The 19,753-nt window shown below is 39.8% G+C and overlaps 1 protein-coding gene across 12 annotated transcripts in view; it reads right to left on the minus strand.

Annotated features, from left to right (window-relative positions):
- Nucleotides 1-19,753, minus strand: part of baiap2b (BAR/IMD domain containing adaptor protein 2b) — a 93,442-nt gene that overhangs the window by 68,293 nt on the left and 5,396 nt on the right. For 11 of the 12 annotated variants that reach the window (XM_037544184.1, XM_037544175.1, XM_037544174.1 and 8 more), the window contains exon 2: nucleotides 3,811-3,886. In XM_037544184.1, coding sequence (XP_037400081.1) covers nucleotides 3,811-3,886 — 76 coding nt within the window. Of the gene's footprint in view, nucleotides 1-3,810; nucleotides 3,887-6,698; nucleotides 6,778-19,753 lie in introns of those variants that run through there. The other variant, XM_037544178.1, reaches the window with a different exon arrangement.

The following is a 19,753-nucleotide window of genomic DNA, read 5'->3' on the forward strand; positions in this document are numbered from 1 at the left end:
GCCCAGCGTAATCTGCAATGCAATGAAATGGTAAGCAGAAGTGGTGGATGTACTGCACGTAAGCCCCTGCATCAGCAACCAGCCAGGTACAACTGCACAGACTCAGGGAGCAATGTGTCCTGGTTCAGGGGAGATTAGGGGCTGAAATCTGGGGGCTTTGCTGCTCCAGTGCCCTGAGGGGAAGTGGGAGAGTGAGGGAAGGGGGCTCTGGAGAAAAGAAGATTACTGGAGCATGAAGAAAAGAGTTTACAGACGAGAGACCCACCCTCGCCAAGAGGAAATGAAACATACACTGATTAGTTGCAAGGGCTAACTCCTTACTCTAAAGGACCAGGTCCAGGCTTTAATTAGCTTCATAGCAGTTGCTGGACAATAAAATTTAACATCCAACCACACTCTATTATGTAAAATGACTTAAGCTACTATAGACTCATTTCCCTCTTAAACACAGATCTTAAAATAGCTCTTCTTTTTCTTACTCTTTACTAGCTTTTCTGTTTCCACCCTTGCTTGGTTGCTAGTTCAAGCTGCTTTCACTGTAATCACTTTCTTTGTAGCACTTTCAGAAAACCAGATGCAGAAACACACAAACTTCAGACAACTCAAGCAACCAGCTCCTATATTATAGTGGCAAAAGCAGTTTATTTTCAGCAGTGGTTCACAATGTCAATGTCAGCTCTGGAGACCACAATGTCATGTTTTCCACGATCTGCAGCAGTAGTTTCCCACTCTAGTCCTGAGGTTCCCCTGTCCAGCCAGTGTTTTTCTGCTCTAAAACAGTCAATCAGCTCAGGAAGAGTTTTTGTATTATCCAATAAGTTGAATGAAGTGCATTAGAGCAGAGAAAATACCAAAATATGCAGAGCGGAGGATCCCCAGGATGACAGATATAAAGCACTGATCTAAAACACCTGAAAACTGCAGGGCTGGGAAGTAGCTAGTCTCAGTCTCAAATGCTGCACATAGAGCGTCTGATGCATGCTAAGCTGGCCACGGCTATCAGGATTTTGTCAGTCGCATACTCTTTGGCTATTTGCATGTCCGTGTGGACACAGTTCTGTTCGCTGGATATTATCAGTTGACAAGAAACATACTTTTGCAAACATTGAGCACTTTGGAGTGAGACATAGTCACAAGATTGAAAAACATTTGTGAAGTTCACAGCATCACATATTTAAAGGTTGGTTAAGAGCTTTCTTTGAAGCGTTTGCTATCCAGTAACTGAGATATATCACTCATTTGCTGGTACATAGCACACTGCTTCACAGGGATATTTTGCAGCCAATTCTTTTGCAGTTGCAGCCATTTGGAGAATAAATCTATCCCTAAACATAGTGTAGTTTATATGTATTTTGTATGTCAGTCAAAAGGCCCTTTCCTGTCAAAGTTCTTGGTCACACTGAGCAACGAAAAACACCAGACTCTCTAACAACATGCAGAAATCTGTCTTGTCTAGCTATAAAGTAGCTGGTGAGACCAGCTGTATATCCAAAGTGGTCACCAACCATGTAATTGGAGATGTGTCTTCTTGAAGGTTCTTTAAAGCCCAAAGCACATCAATCCAAAGTTCTCCAATAAACACCAACAAACCTAAAGGTTTGGTTGTTGGGAGACTCTAGAATGTTCTCCTTGCATTCATATTGTTGTACAATCATGACTGTTTACACTGTTTTAGAATGTTCTTCTTCCATTCCCATTGTTGTATAATATTCTTCCCCATTCATTATATTCTAGAATATTCTCCTCCCATTACCATTCACACTGTTCTACACCATTTTTTCTCACTGTTCTGCCATTCGCATGGGGTCATTTTGGTTGTCAATTATAATTTGGAACAGTATCACACCAACCAACCACTGTTGGTGTTTGTTGAATCAGAACATATTTGACCATGTCTACTTGATTAACTAAATCAGATGCATTAGACTTGGGTTGGAACTGTAGGAAGGCAGTTCCCCAGGAACAGGGATGGTGACCACTGTGCTAAACTACTATGCTGGACAGCACATAGCTCACTGTTTATTAAAAGAAAACCTTTTCATTTGCCATAATCTCATTTGGACTGGCTGGTAGCTGGTTTATAAGAAACCCTTTCTTTCGAAAATGTCCTGAAGGCTCCAACCTATATTACTCAATATTGCACTGGTAAGTGTTTCCAGCTTGCAGCCTGGGAGAATTGGTATTTACTATCCCACCGAATACTCGCGTCTGCCTATGATAGGTTCTCCAACCCACTGTGGCAGTGGCCCAGGCAGGCTGGCAATGATGGAAAGTAATTCCCACTGTGGGAGTTGGGACTATTTTTAATCTTATCTAACAGGCTGCATGGATATGTATGTGGGTGCATACACTCACTCACATGCTTACACACTCACACACTCACTCCCTGCAGAGTTTTGGTTTCTTCTGTGTTTTGTCTGCTGCATGAAAAAGGAGACAAATTTACCCTGCCAAGTACAGTATAGACCCAGACATATCCCTGTCCATGGTCCTGAAGTGGCCACAGCCATAACCAAGTACTACTATCATTGACTATGATTCCATGGAGTCCATTGATAGCCACCATATTAATTACTGCAAGCTTTTCTGAACAATCAAGGGTTTCTTTCTACCGAAAGATGAACACACACTGGTCAGATAAGGTTTTATTTTTTGTTATTGTCAAGGTTGTTGATCTAGAAGAATGTTAGTCTAATACAGGGGTGTCCAATCTTGTCCAGAAAGGGCCGGTGTGGCTGCACGTTTTCATTCCAACAAAGCAGGAGATCACCTGATCAGCAGTCTGAAGAATGAAACCAACTGGTTAAACAAAGGGGAATCAGGTGTGCTCCAGCTTGTTTTGAGGGAACACCTGCAGCCACACCGGCCCTTTATGGATAAGACTGGACACCCCTGGTCTAATAGAACTACTTGTGCTTTATGTTAGTATTATGTGATGCCAGAAAGTCAAGCTCATCTTTGTACTTTGGACCATTCTTGTCCTGGATACTTTTCTGCGCTTTTTTCCTCTCCTCACCCCCCTCCCTCTACGGGACTGTGCTAACTCTCACAACTCACCCTGGCCTATTTCTGCCTGCCCCGTGTTCCACTTTCTGCATTCCCTGCTTCCCTGCACGCATTTTGGCAATGACTCTCCTGCGTACATCAAGGCTATGACTCACATGCACATCATTGCTATGACCGCAACTCCATACATGTTGGCTATGACCTCCCTCCATATATTTCCACAAGGCTCCCAACACCACCTCCATATATTTCTGCAGGCAACTTTATAAAAACATATAATTGTGCTCACACAAACCAAAACCAGAACACAAACACATGTATAAAGGTGTCCCTAAGACTGACTGAACAGTTGGCAAAGCGGGCCATGCATGGGTGAGAGATGACAGGGAGTGCGGATGGGTTCTCACAAATAACATTTCATCACAACATCGCTGCTAGAGAGAGAGAGGAAGCCAACATCCCCACACACAATAACATATATTTCAACATACAGTACATTTAAGAGACGTAACAGTTTTAAATTATATGTTTTAGTAAGCAAGAGAAAAACAAAAATAAATGTTTTACGAAAATAAGTTAGTTGTTTTGGAACGTCATCTGTGGAACGTCATCTGTGGAACATCGTCTGTGGAGCCCCGTCGAATACACTTAAAACCCTCAGAATGTGCAGACTGTCAAAAATGTAGCAAACACCACTATATATATACCCATCACTAAACCTGAGACTGATGGGGCCTGCTGAATTGCCTGGGAGAGTAAGCACGTGAGAATTTAGACCACAGAAAAAGTGGCTGCTGTACTCACTGGAGAGAGCCTTCTCATACGTCTTCGCCATCGACACAAAGTTCCTCAAGCAGGGGTTAAACTGCTCCATGATGGACTGAAACAGAAACAAGACTTTTGATTACCACACAAGCCAAAAACACCCGTACACAGTCTGGCAGTCACTGAACTGAACAACTTCAGACGTGATCCCATTTGAACCAGCTCTATAGCTATATAGCTATATTTGCCTCTATAGAAATGGATTTATTTCAATTGAGTTCACAATGAGAGTGTACCTATATACAATAATAATAATATGTCTCATTTATGTATTATATACTAAGACTGTTCTAAGCCTAACACCAAGTCTTAACAGTTCTAATATAGTATCGCATCACACCACAAAGCCTTCAGGAGGTCCACGCTGGAAATATTAAGTGTGTGTTTGATGCAATACATTAAAAACAGAAACAGGACACCTGTCAGAAGTGGGGTATCCATTAAAAATGGAGTGTCTGTCAAAAACAGGGCATTACATCACACCACATCGTGCTCTGGCGCTCACGGCTTCATTGATTTCAATGGGAGCGTTTTGGTTTTGTCATTGACGTTCGCTCACATCAATTGCTGTCAAGTCAAGTTGTAAGTCCAACCTAATCCTGGCATTAAACTTCAATTTCTCTAGTTTTCATAGAAGGTCACAGCATTTTTGCCCTTAAAATGTATAAAAACAAAAACACATTCACTAAAATACTAACAAGTCAGAGTCTTTGACAAAACAAAAATATGCAACGTTGTGGTGGTGTTGTGGTCATTCAGTGGCTACATAAACACAGAAATAGCTAAAGTGATGACTCACAGTATGTCAGCAATACTCACACCAGCCAGATGACAAAAATAAAACCCCTCAAATTATCCAGCTGCTCCATTTCCACTGAAAGTGTCTACCAATTAACAAACGTTGAGAGAATGTAAACTGTCTGATCAAGCAGTGGATCTTTGGCTACGAGAAGGTCAACATCAAGGTCATATAAGAGATGGATAAGTCTTAGATTGACGAAGAAATTTTTTGAGATATTTTGTAATATGATATCAGGAATAGAAGAGAAAGGTATAGGGCAACCCAACCAAAGCCCAGTCATTAAATAGATGTGTTTACATCAAAGAAAATCTTTTACGAACATCTATTTCTATACAAGTCTTTACTGATTCACATAACCAACACCGAAGAACTGGTCCAAACGGGCTTGAGTCTGAAATTCAGGTATGTTTCAGATAAGGGTGTGGCATTAAATTGCATCAGTACATTGTGATGTATTGATCTGCATTGACTCTGGAAGGATAGAATTAATTATAATTTATCATAATCACATTCAAATGCTGGGCTATTTTCAAACTAATCCTAAGAAGTAAAAAAAAAAGTATATTGTTTTAATTGTTTATATTTCATTAACATGTAAATAGTTCTGCACAATGTTCCTCAATTTGCATGTTCAGTCTTTTTTATTTTACTATGCATTGGATTTGTTCCTTACATAACCATAACTAAATCAAATCATCACCAGAGATCCACATCTCATGCAGCAGTCAACGCTATAACAAATTTAACATGGTTTGTATCTGTAAAACTGTAGAGCTCTAGAATTTAGGTCGTTAAAATCTGTGATGAATCAAACACACAGACAGGGTCACCCCCATCCCCTTGCCCACCTTCATCAGAAGGGTGGTGGGCACTCACCCAGGCCGGGGCTGCTGGGCAGTGGGTTGAGGAGGCACAGAGTGTGTGGTGAACTACATTCTTACACTGACTCACACACCCACCCACACTCACAGCTGCCCTTTACATTCCATTTGTTCACTCTTAAAACCCCCTCATGATTGAAAACACCCTCTACGCTCTAATCAGAATAAATCTCCCTCTGCTCACACACTCAAATGTAACCTTTTCCCCACCTTGTCCCCATTTTGTGGGCTTTTTACCACAGCCTAAGAAGAAATATGGGGCACTGCAAAGGGGGGAAGAAGAAAAGAGGGCCCTGGATGCTTTTAAGCAGAGGAATTCAGGACAAGGAGCAAAGCAAAGCCACTGAAAGGGAAAGAGCTTTGACCAAGCAGTGAGATAACAGTGTTACGCAATACAATTACACCACTGACCATAAAAAAGAAAAGGGTGATGAGAGTGTGGTTGGAATATGAAGACTCCACTTCAGGTTTTACGTGGAGTGGAGTTGCTTGTGTACTTAATTAGGTCCAAAAACAACAGATTTCTTGGGAATAGTTGAGAGCCTCCTACTGTTCCACTTCTGTGGAAAACAGGACTCTTGCAAGGAAAAAATAAACAGAGCAACTCAATATTTTGTCTTACAGGCTGTGCTGCAGTGTTTACAAGCAGACCATGCATATTGCTGCGGTCAGAAGAAAACCTCATATCTCCATTTTTGTTGTTTTTAGTTTTTAACATAATTTTAAAACATCTGCTGTCCTTTGCATTGTGTGTAAATTTCATGAAGAATGGACCAAAGGAAATGACCAAAAATGACTTGAAAAGGAAAAGAAAAAGAAAAAGGTTTTTCAGAAAACCAAAGCTCTAAAGAACCATTTACCAATGTGTATGGAGCACACTAATGCATTCATTAAAAAAAATGTAAATTACCGTCTTAGAAAGTAAAAATGTCACATACATCTAACATCTCACATACGCAAGTCATGACTACCATGCTCTTAAATGGTTCTGGGCTTACAGTTCTAAGAAGAAAAAAAAAACATTAAGTGACATACAGCCTTTGTCTAATGTGAATGTTCTTTAATCTTTGAAAAGTTCTTCTGTTTAACAGAAAATTGTCCTTTAAAAAAAAAAAAAAACTCATTAAAATGTTCTTTAGGACATCAAAAGTGGCTGGTCACCAACCCTGTTCCTGAAGACCTACCTTCCTGAAGGTTTCACCTCCAACCTAGATCCTCATTCAAGATAATCAAGGACTTCTGAAGGCAATAAATAGATGGATCAAGTGGGGCCGATTAGGGTTGGAGCTAAAATCTGCAGGAAGGTAGATCTCCAGTAGCACGGTTGCTGGTATCACTCCAGAGAACCCTCTTGGTATCCTCATTTTTTAAGAATATAAGCAAAAATGGTGTCTAATCCGAAGAATTTCCAGAAGCTCTTGTTGCCATGGGCACAAAAGCATCCACAGGCCATCTCCATAAACAGACCAAGCAAAATGACCCTGGTACACAGATAATACAGCTGAAACCATTAAAGAAGTCGAAATGTACCACTTCAACCTGCGTCTCTAAGTAATGTAGAACTCTCCCTCGCTCTCACTCTGCCTGCCATTTCTTATGTAATCCCACAGCCACTTCACGAAGCAACTCAGCTGAGGCCTTCCAGCTGTGCTAATCAGCCTGACAACACCAGCTGCAGGCAGCCAAGTGCAAGAGCACAAACAAACACATAAATAAGCAAAGCGGCCGAGAAGCAAATAGAGGCGTGAAGGTGGCCCAGAGAGAGAGGCAGAGAGAGAGAGGAAGATATCCAGGATTTGGCACAGCAGAAGCACAGCTGATGAACAGAGCCTGAGAGAATCAGGGTTACGTAATTAAAGTCAGACAATGCTCCCCCAGCCACTTTTCCAAAGATGAAAAAGAGTGATCTAAAATGCACACCAACTGACACACTTCATACTGTAAGCTGACATATCATATAAAGTATGTTTTTCACAATATTCAGCAGAAATTTAAAGAGCAGGCTTGCAAAATCAGCTTCTCTAAACTCGGGTAATGTGCAGCTACATTTTTCATTCATTAAAGTAAGTCAAGCATGTAAAAAGGTACCCTTAGAGGTCCAATAGTGTACCCAGATAATGAGTTTTCCCAGGAGACAAATGCATATTTGCCCCTTTTCATAACCTACTGTTTAAAAAAATAAAAGCCTGGAGATGAAACAGAGTGTGTGGAATCAAAACAACATTAAACAATCAAATAATAATATCATTACAATGGATTATGATACAATTATGTTCCCCAACTAAAGGTACCATACAGTGATAGTTTAATACTTTTTACCATTAATTGTCATCAAAAATCTTTATTCAAGAGGATTTCCAAAAATCTTTCATTACATTACTGTACAATTGAATCACTGAGATGTAAACAAAGTCATGCAGAGTGGTTTGATTTGAAATGGTTCACTATAGATACTAGAAGAGGGGGTATTTACACCACAAATATTACCATTTTATTGTCCAATCAACCATTATTATTACTATTATTATTACTGTCCAATCAACCAGTGAATCTACACACGTCTTCTGAGATTTTATGTTATTGTGATGTGATGTTGTTAAAAGCAAAATACAAGTAAAGCTCAAAAATTGTCTTTTCTATGGGTGGTATTTTGCCTTAATGGTGAGCTGCTATGAAAGTGACAAAAACCAATTAAATCTATACAGTAGTCTGAGCGTATAATCATTCCCATTAAAAACATCCTTCCATTTCCTGAACAATCCATCAGTGTGCAACTAAAACATAAAAAAAGACAGCGAACAAACCTGCGTAGCTGGTGGCTTGAAATAAAGTGGATCTTGATTACACTAATGACAGCTTACCACACAAACGTTCATCACTGCACTGCAGTCACATCCATCAGGAAATAATTAATGGAGAGTAAGTAACAGGCGTGATTTGAGATTAATTTGTGTTCTGCCAGAGAGGAGAGTTTGATACTTAATGACTAGGCAAGGATTCAGGTTCCTTTCTAAATTAAACCCTCATGTTCATGACAGCATACTGGCATTTTAGGCCAAATGAAGCCAAGTCAGTTCAACTTGCCAGTCAAGCAGAAATGGACACATGGAGTCAGTGTAAACATCCTTGATTGTGTTTCTGGATGTTCACCAATGTTAAGCGTATTCATTGAAGGTTTTATGGCTGGTTTGTTTATCTTTCAGGGATGAAAATATTAGATCTGACTACAATAGCTAAAATAATAAAATAGACTATAATAATAAAAGACGAAAAAACAATCAGATGCTTTTTTAAGATAATAACTAGAAACGTTTGCAGCTAGTCTATTTGAGATTTGACTATACTTTACAATCCAGCTGATATAACTAAAGTTGACTGATTGAGGGATGACTTTTCTCAGGGTTTACTTTGCTGTTGTTTTAAATTGTCCCTCAGTTAGAAGTTCATCAGCGGTATTTAGACAGGTTAGATAATGAGCTCTGCGTCTGCACTGGGGCTTTGTTTTTCATGACCTACAAGTGGACAGAGGTCACTATGACCCAAGTGCCACTCACTACACCTGCATGTGTCTGTGTGTAAACAGCCAGTACAGCCCTAATAAGTCTTGAAGAGATGTAATCAGCAAACACTTGCAACTGCTTAAAACTGTTTAATCAGTGCCTAATCAACAGAACTCTTAGTACAGCAGTTAAACACACGCACAGGCCTGTAGAGACTAGAATGGAAAAATACCTTGATGTAAAAGTATCCTTCATCAGAAGTAAGGCTAAAGAAAATAACAGATTGGCATTTAGCTATATTGTCCATTAACATGGCTAAGCCATTCAGCTAATCATTCAATTCACGTATGTAGGTAACCCAAATAAAAAAGGCTATATATTAAAAGTATTAACAGTATTCTTTTTATAAATTGACATTCATTCACAATATAAAACAACGCAATTAATCGTCATAGGGGAATATTTTATCTAGCTTAAAAAAAGCAAAACCATTGGCATTTATCAGCATGAAACCAGTTAAAGTGAAATCTTAGTGTTGCATTTAAACATTATTATATTTAATATCTTATATTTATACAGTTCAGTCATTTTGTAAGTTAAACTCACCTGTTTAAGAGGCACCTAATAGTGTGAATTTTAAACATGTCATAACTAAAAAAACTAAATGGAGAGCAGCTTTGAAAATGTGTATGGCTGCAGGAATCAAACACAAGTTTTTGCTTGATTTTTTTTTTCATGTACGTCTGTGATGAGACCTGACACACTCTAGATGAGTCATGAAATAACCCTTTTGTCAAAATGGAGAGCGCCAGCTTCAAATCACTCACTAACACAATGCCATATGCAGTGAGCCCAATGAGCGGCACATAATTCCATGCTATGAATTATAAAACCTGAATGAATTATACAAAATGATGAAAGTGTCAGGAGTTCAGCTCAGTAGAGTGGCTTCTTACAGCTTGACATTATGTAAAACACTCAAGCTTAACAGTTAAAAGTTCTGGGCTAAACCCAGCAGGCAAATGGCTAATATGGTAACCACTGTGTTCAAGTGCACTGCAGTATACGAGCTTAATGCAGACAATGTTGATGCTGATTGAGCCATTTAGAAAATATATTGTGCTTCATTATATTATAAACATTTGATCCAAACTCCATACAGCGATGCCATAGCAGAACCATTTTTGGTCCTTTTAAAGCCTGTTTCTTTAAAAAAAGCATTCTTTGTGAGATGTTTAAAAGTGAAAAACCTTTCAAAGATACCAATCTGATATTTTGTCATGGGCTGGAGGTTAAGGAACTGGCCCCGTGACTGGAAGGTTGCCTTTTAGATTCCCAGAGCTGATAGCACATGACTGAGGTGTCCTTGAGCAAGGCACCTAACCCCCCACTGCTCCCCAGGCACTCCAGATAGGGCAGCCCACCGCTCCAGGCAAGTGTGCTCACTGCCCCCTAGTGTGTGTGCTCACTAGTGTGTATGTGGTTTCACTTCACAGATGGGTTAAATGGGGAGCTGAAATTTCCCTGTTGTGGGACTAATAAGGGTCACTTAACTTAAAAAATAAGCTACCACGATGAAAGTACTAAACCACTCTACTATCCCAGATGAGTAAATCCACAGCTAACATCATCACATTACATAGAGTGGGTGAGGGCTATTTGAGCAATAGGTCTAGCCTAGCATTTTTCATTGATATCGATCTTATACAAGTACCTAGTATCAGATCGGTGTGATCTCTACAACATTGGTTTTGTGAGCCTTTGGGATGCTTTATTTTTAAGAATGTAGATTAAAATATTCTGATTGTAATAACTTTACGCTATTCACTGATTTATCCATTTGCTGTCTGAAACAAAAGGGAAGCTGGAAATGCAAAAAAAAAAAAATGGAGATACAAGGTTTGTCCTGACAATGAACTATATGCTTATTACAAATGCAATTTTTATCCCTCACTATGCTGACTCAGTTTCTTGACTGGATTGCTGTTCAGTTTCTTGAGCATTTCTAACAAGACACCACTCTGAAATACTCCTACCCTCTCACACATGCCAGGATCATTTTTAGCATTGTCACACACCAATCATACCCTGCTAGAGACAAATAAACACAATTTACAGTACACATACCTCCCACAAGGACAGAATCCCAGGGTATAACTCATACTATTGACATATTACATTCATACAAACACATGCATGCAAGTCTATGTTGATGTTGGCTCTTCTAGTATGTGACATCTTCCACATAAAAGCTGCTTTAATATAAACAGCAGTGTATCAGATTTGACCTCTCTATGTGCAGTAAACTTCCAGCTCCTTCCCACGCACACTGATCCCTGACCACTGGTTTAAGACAAAGAAGCTATGTACACACACACACACACACACACACACACACACACACACACACACACACACACACACACACACACATACTCACACATATATAAACAGATCTCCTCAATAATCCAATCCACCTCACGCTAATAATAAAACCAGTAACAAAATTTGGGCTCCATTTGGGCTCGTGGGAATTGAAGAAAACTACTAAACTTACTCTGGTAAAACTAATCCAGCTCAAATAATGCTTTTATTAACTGCAGTGTATCGCTGCTGTTGGATTTTTGTCTATTTTCAGTTTTGGACAAAATTTGAAAATGCCTGTTGGCCTTTACATTGTCTGAAAATGTAATTATAAATGAATCAAAAGAAATGACCCGAAATTACTTGGGGAAAAAAGTAAGTAAGTATCTATTGACTTACATAAAAAGTAAAGTATATTTTCCCTTCTCTTATAAAGTCGTTATTTTGGAGATACAAGGTTTTGTATCTCCAGTGAGGCTGGGTGCCTCATAATGTTTTAAAGGAACAAATCCCATTTAATCATTTTCTATCAGGAAGCGTGGTTTGCGCCCAGTTAACAGTTACAGTACTATGTAAGGTTCCATTCAGTCTCATTTTAAAAAGAAAATAACACAGCAATGTAAGATTTGTACAGATTTGATATTCTTATAATGCAGAGTAACACCACTCATGAGCTCATTATTAATGCAAATTTAAATATCATCTGAATATTTGGAAAATTATGATACTGAATTTGATCCATATTGCCCAACACTATGTTACCCCATTACAGCACTCTGTGGGCAGAGGACTAAGCATTGTCCCCAGGCTCAGAGCCATTAGTGGCCACTGCTGGCTGCTAGCACAAATCAAATGGCTAAGGCAGCAGCATGCTCGCTCCATCAGAGACTGAGCGGAAGAGAGCGGCACATCCGCAGCATCCCACATTTACATTTCAGATGAGCTCTTATCCACTCTGTGTCCCTGTGTGTGAGATAGTGTGAGTGTTCGCCTCCTCCACACAACAGCAGCAGCGTGAATCCCACCTCTGCGAGGTGAGAGCGAAAGACTTCCGTGCCCATATTTGGTTCTGTCGGAATTCCCCCGCAGTCCTCACTCTGCTGCAGTGTGTTCCCATTCTCTGCACGTTCAGACTGTACCACCTGAGCTCAGCCAGTGGGGGGCTCAGACAGAGCTGCTAGAAATACAGGACCGTTCTAAAATAGGATTCTACTGTCTGTAGGATTCTGTTTTAGAATTCCATCACTTGTAGTTTTCTGTAGTCGCATTCTAATGCTTGTAATACTTGACAATAGAGTTCAATTGTTTGTAGTATTCTACAGTAACAGTCTAGTGGATGTAAGGGAGGCCGTGAAAGAACCCCGTCCAGAGGAACACTTTGATCCATTCAGAGAAAAGCAGCAGCAGCAGCTTTGTGTGAGCTTTGTGTCAAAATCCCACTCACTGTTTCATCTACATGAATGTAGCAGAGAGGCACTGGGGTTTTAATTAACAGTCCGTGTGCTGGTACAGGAGCATGAGCATGCAGAGGAAGCAACTGAGTGAGTGAGGTAGTAAGTGAGTTAATGAATGAGCGAGTGAGTGAGGATGCGAGGTAGTGAGTGAGATTGTGAGTAGGTAATGAGTGAGGTGGTGAATAAGGTAGAGAGTGAGTAAATAAAGCGGTGAGTGAGTTAGTGCATGAGCAAGTGAGTAAGGTAGCATGTTAGGTAGTGAGTAAGTCAGCGAGTGAAAGAGTGAATGAGCAAGGTAGTGAGCTTGTAAGTGAAGTAGTGGGTGAGAGGATGAGGTAGTGAGCTAGTAAGTGAGCAAGGCTGTGAGAGAGCTAGTGAGCTAAGGAGTGAGGTGTTTAATGAGGTAATGAGTGAGGGAGAAGTGAGGTAGTAAGTGAGGTAGTGAGTGAGTGAGGTCGTGAGAGAGAGAGTATGTGAGGAAGTGAGGTAATGAACGAGTGAGGTAGTGGGACAGATAGTGAGTGACCAAGGTAGCAAGTGAGGTTGTGAGTGAGCTAGCGAGTGAGCTGGTGAATGAGGCAATGAGCAAGTGAGAAGACAGATAGAGAGAGATAGTGAAATGTGATAGTGAGTGAGCAAGGTAGTGAGTGAGGTCGTGAGTGAGCAAGTGAATGAGGCAATGGGTGAGTAAGGTGGTGAATGAGGTAGAGAATGAATGCGTGATGTAGTGAACGAGTGAGGTAGTAAGTGAATGTCTTTTGCATCATCTTTGAAGATCTGCTCTTTTTCCCTTCAGTTATCCAGTATCCAGTATTATCTGCTGATATTATCCAGATACCTGGTCCGAGGTTGGTGCCATCTCCAGTGTGTATATGTGCCAGGCTGAGAGTGACTATACTGGGGGAGTAAAACATCCTCTCAATCATCCTGACTCTCTTAGTTCAGTTCTCCATCTGAGGACAATCACATTGACTTCCCTCATCCTCTGCCAGTCTCTTCCCTCACATCATTCCATCCCTCCGTCCTTCCTGGCACGGCCTGTCTACATTTACAATGAGCACAGCAGAGAGATCACTCTCATTACTGACTCTCCTTTCCACCAAATTAGATCCAACATGACTGCCAAAGGAGCACATTAGCCCACAGACTGGAAGAGGGATGTTTGAGCCAAAATGTTGCCCTGTACATACACACAGATGACAGGCTTTGGGTGGAGATAAAGGCCTTACAGTCCTGGGTCTAACAAACAGAGATTTGTTTTGGGTCAGCTTCAGGGTTGAAAGAGATGATTATCTCAAATGCCTTTTTAATCTTCATGATAAGACTGGTGTTGCAAAACTTTTTGTTTACTGCAACATGATGTCTTCAGTATTACTGTAAACTGTAAGTAGGCATGCATTGCAAGTCAGTTTGACTATGCATGTGTGTGTAACAATGGGTGATTTCCTGTAAGAGTACTGTGTATGTGTGTGAGAACGTAGAGGAATAGTCTGACAGTGTTCTTGCCAAAATACACTCTGTCCCTGTCTGTTCCTGCTTCCACATCTCCTCTCAGCCTGATACAGAACAGTTGCTTCAGTGTCTCACCTGCATGACTCCTACTGTGACAATGACACTCAGTCACATACATATACTAACACAGAGACTTCTGACAGCTCTCACAGCTAAAACATCTCCACACAACCTGTACATTAAGCCACCTTCAAGAGACAGTTCAAGAGACAGTATAGTAAAAAATTCTAATTGTAGCAATTTCCCTCTTAACTCATATGCCATATATGGTGTCTGAAATTTTCTTCTTTAGTTCTGAGGCTAACATAGCTGGCAATATGGCTGTGGCAATCACAAACTTTTAGGTGACAATTATATATTATATACAATATCTTACAAAAGTGAGTACACCCCTCACATTTCTGCAAATATGTTATTATATCTTTTCATGAGACAATAATTATAGAAATGAAACTTGGATATAACTTAAAGCAGTCAGTGTACAGCTTGTATAGCAGTATAGATTTACTGTCCTCTGAAAATAACTCACAGCCATTAATGTCTAAATAGCTGGCAACACAAGTGAGTCCACCTCACAGTGAACATGTCCAAATTCTGCTCAAAGGGTCAATATTTTGTGTGACCACCATTATTATGTAGCACTGCCTGAACCCCCTTGGGCACGGAATTCACCAGAGCCACACAGGTTGCTACTGGAATTCTCTTCCACAACTCCATGATGACATCACAGAGCTGGCGGATGTTAGACACCTTGCACTCCTCCTTCCGCTTCAAGATGCCCCATAGGTGCTCAATTGGGTTTAGGTCTGGAGACATACTTGTCCAGTCCATCACCTTTACCTTCAGCAAGGCAGTTGTCATCTTGGAGGTATGTTTGGGGTCGTTATCAAATTGGAAAACTGCCGTGAGGCAAGATTTCCAAAGGGATGGGATCATGCTCTGCATCAGAATTTCACAGTAGACGTTGGAATTCATGTTTCCCTCAATGAACTGCAGCTCCCCAGTGCCAACAGCACTCATGCAGCCCCAGACTATGATGCTACCACCACCATGCTTGACTGTAGGCAAAAGACAGTTGTCTTGGTAGTCCTCACCAGGGCACCATCACACATGCTGAACACCATCTGAACCAAACAAGTTTATCTTAGTCTCATCAGACCACAGGACATGGTTCTGTGTTTTCTTGTGCGTCAGCTTCAGAAGAGGCTTCCTGCTGGGATGATGGCCATGCAGACCGATTTGATTTACTGTGTGGTATATGGTCTTAGCACTGACAGGCTGACTTCCCACTTCTTCTATCTCTGAAGCAATGCTGGCAGCACTCACCCAATATGTGCTAGCCGTGTTTACATAATAACACGTTAAAGTACCAAAACATATTCTTCACAAGAATGAAAATATATACAAAAAAATTATGCCAGCATATATGCTAAAACCAGCTAACAAATAAACTTTACTCACACTGCCCTCTAAATATCACACCAAATAGCAGAACACTTTTTTGTTTTCATATGCCCCACAGTGCCTCAATAAATGCATTCACTATTTTCTTTTATTTACATTTATTTGTCTCCATCCACCACACTCCAGGTACATTTTGTTTGGTGCAGCATAATACGACTGTAAAATCTAACGACTGCTGAAAAAGGCTGCAGTCAGCTGCATCTCAATCATCTCAAATAGTTGCAAATAGATGATTATGTAATAATTGTAACAGGCCTAGCTGAAAAGCAATCGAATCTTATGTACATCAATTAGCTTATGTATATCAGTGTAACTGCATGCCTCAAACTGCAGTCAAGTTGCTAAGTAACTAGTGCAGCCTAATGAAGGGACAAAATTCAAGTTTCAAGCTGGCTGCTACTGCTCTTCACAACTGCCTGGCTTCTGACACTGAATGGCATACTGTTATTAACAGAAATGGACAAACACCACATAGCAAACAGCAAGCAGAATAATATGATACATGATAATCAAACATGTCAAGGATGCGGAAAATGCTGCTCTTCTGGTTACCCAAATGAAAGCTGAGGTGTGGCACAAACGTTATGAGCAACACATATTTTTATAGTTCTTTACAATGGCCTCAGAGGCTCATTGGGTTTCAGCTGTTTCATAGCAATTATTGGCTTTGCCATGTGTAGGGCTGAAAAACTAATAGCTTTTATATCAAAATCTAATTTTCAAAGAGCTGCAATTTTAATTATAGCCTACGTCATCAACGTATTCTTCTTGGCCAAAATAAAAGGCTTGATCATTTGGATACATTGCTACATTTACTTTATGCTGATTAATGTGCAGTATACAGTAACAAACAAATAAAAAACAAACAATAAACATGCTATTCATGCCTCTGAGATGTAAGCTTTCACCACTGTTCAGTCCAGAGGATTCAAATCATGAAAAAACAAGAACAAACAAGGTGTCACCACAGAAATAGACCTGATAGAACTCATTCTGTACCAGTGGCGGAGTGATAATACAACCATCTGTTAGTAGCAGCTTTTGGGGCAAAGTAGGCTAGCAGCATGAGGCCTCATTTAGCTAAGAGAAAGGCTGAGGTTTCACTTTCATTCACTTTGTATTCTTTCCGTCAAATGGACAGACCAGACACACACTCACTCCAGCTTGTTTCTGGACACATTATATGTAGCAAATCCATAAAAATGTATAGTGTAGTGGTTAACACCTCTGCCTTCTATGATGGCGACTGGGATTCAATCCCCACCTGGGTAACCACCCTACACTATACCAATAAGAGTCCTTAGGCAAGACTCCTAACACTACCTTCGCCTACCTATGTAAAAAATGATCAAATTGTAAGTCTCTCGGGATAAGAGCGTCTGCCAAATGCCGTAAAATGTAAACCAGTTTGTTTTTTTGTTTTGTGAAGTCTATTTTTTTTCTCCACTCTGTCTCTTTTGTCGCCTAGTTATCTTTGTTTTCCTATTGTTGAGTCCTGTTTTGTGTTTTTGGGGTTTGATAATGGACACCTTTTTGTACCTGCCAACCTGTGTGCTTTCTTTGTACCTGCCTACCTTTAGACTTTTTATTGATTTTATTTATTTAACCATTGATAAAGTGCATATTGACCTTATGAAAGGTTTGGGTATTGATGAACAAGGATATTTTTATTGCTCAGTTGCTGTTCTTTGATGGCTCAGGAGACTTAATGGTGATTCTCCTAAAACTCCTTAGGAGCACCACTGCTGGACAAAAAGTAGATGTGAGGTACCTCTGGTCCAGAGCAAACTGTAATGGTTATTCACAGCATCCAAACTGATATCGCTCTTTGTTTTGGTTGAAAAATGGTTCAGCTCATATTGAGATTTCTTTAGTTCAGCTGCAGGTAACAGTGAGTGTTATTATCTACGCAAATCTGAGTGGAACATTTGATTTTACTAAAATCACTGCTGAAACTTAAGAGGAGCCACATGTGACATTACTGAGGGCTTTTGCTCAGGAGAAACATCTGAGCAGCAGGAGAGTTTCTTTTGTCTTTTAAAGTGAACTCGTTGTTGATTTTTCATGTATTATTTTGTGTTATTGTTTTCTAATCAAATAAACAGAAATTGTGCTTTACATATGCCAGCAAAATGCCATATTTAAGTTTGTTTCCAGGGTAGGATGTGTATGTACACATTCTGAAAAAGAAAACTTGTAAGTAAATCTGAAGTATTTAAACTTTTGCATATGAGTGTAAACTTGATTAATCCTTGATATGTTTTTAACATATTACTGGTTATTGTAAGCCTACACAGAAAACATACTAAAAACATTTTTGAAAGCATGATTAACAAGATATGTGTTTATGGTTCCTTTGAAAGACAAGAAAAAAATTAATATACGATCTCCATGAACATGAGATGTGTTGTAAAGCTTCTGTTTCTGTTGTAGAGACAAGCATACAATGCATCCAGTACACATATCAGCACGACATCAAACATACTGCATCTCAGAGTGAAAGACAGTGAAGTGTCAGCGAGATAAAGGCACCCATATATTAACATTCAGACTGCTGACAACCTGCCACACCATGACACCAGCGTTTAAACATCCCCAAACCGGCTCCGCCGACTGTTCTGTTGACTTTTACAGGTGACTAGAAAGGAACACACACCTGAACACATCAGAACACACCCACACACACACAGTGCTGATTGTGGAACAGAAGGTGTTAAATCTCCTGACACTGAGCTGTACTGTATCTGTTGTGTGTATGTACAGCACTTGACGGAGAGTATGTGTGAACATTTGTGTTATCGGTTCACTCATATCTCTGACCTCATCACTTCTGCTATTATTTTCATTAGCCACACGTTAATGCTCATCAGCCTTACAAGGTCAGCCTCAGACAGCCAGACGTTCAACAGTAAGCCAACGGCTCATCGATCACACGGATGACATCTCTGTTCACGTGGCTAGAAAGTGCTGCATTAGCTCCTTCAGAGCAGCACAACAACACAGAAAAGGAATCAGTCTTAAGGAACGGTGTTGAGTCTGACAGGGTAATTAGGTGTGTTTTGTGAAGCGAACTGGAAGAAAAGTTTCACTCACAGCCAGAGGGGGCGAGAGGGAGAGAAACCACTCTCTTGGTAGGGAACGGCCTGAGACTGCTACACAGAGTTGTTTAAATGTTTGAAACTACAGATTTCAATAATATTAAACCAATTTTGTTGCAGATACGTGTAGACAATTCGTATGTTTTAAATCATTTGTATTGATGAAATTTTAGAGCTGGCCAGAATGTAATAGAAGTTTCTACATTAACAGAAAGCTGTACCAGAACAACATAATAATAACTTTATAATAAAGTTAAAGCTTCACTTTATAAAATTTGGGACCTCTTTGGTGGAAATGTGTAATTTCATGCAACATGCGAAAGAACATATATATTTTATTCTATTATTTTAACTCATGTCAAATTATCTATAAATGTAGAGATGCTAATGCTAAATGCTATTTTTCCCGTTAATGCTAATCCAGATAGTATAGTGCTATATACAATATATAACAAACATTTATATCTTCGTATGCAATGCCTCATATTTGAAAAGTGATGCTCAAATTTTGAGGTAGATAATGTATAAAAAAAATGACTGAATATAAATATGTACAGTACTTTATAAATCATTTAAGAATTTCTTGTTGTTCCCAAAAAAAAACTTCTGTAGAACAGCTTCTCTACAGTATTTTAATCAATACTGTAAAAGTTATTGTTGAATAAAATAACAACTAGTGTGGTATGTGATTGCAGACTTTTTAAACAGTGGTGTACAGTCTCACTTAAATCATCCTTCAAACACATCCCACATACACACACAGTACATTAGACAGTGCCCACACACTCTGGGTCAGAAGCTAAGGTGGATCCACACAGGCACACACACACACACATGCACGCGCCCA

The sequence above is a fragment of the Pygocentrus nattereri genome, chromosome 13, assembly GCF_015220715.1.
Source record: "Pygocentrus nattereri isolate fPygNat1 chromosome 13, fPygNat1.pri, whole genome shotgun sequence".
Taxonomy (NCBI): Eukaryota; Metazoa; Chordata; class Actinopteri; order Characiformes; family Serrasalmidae; genus Pygocentrus; species Pygocentrus nattereri.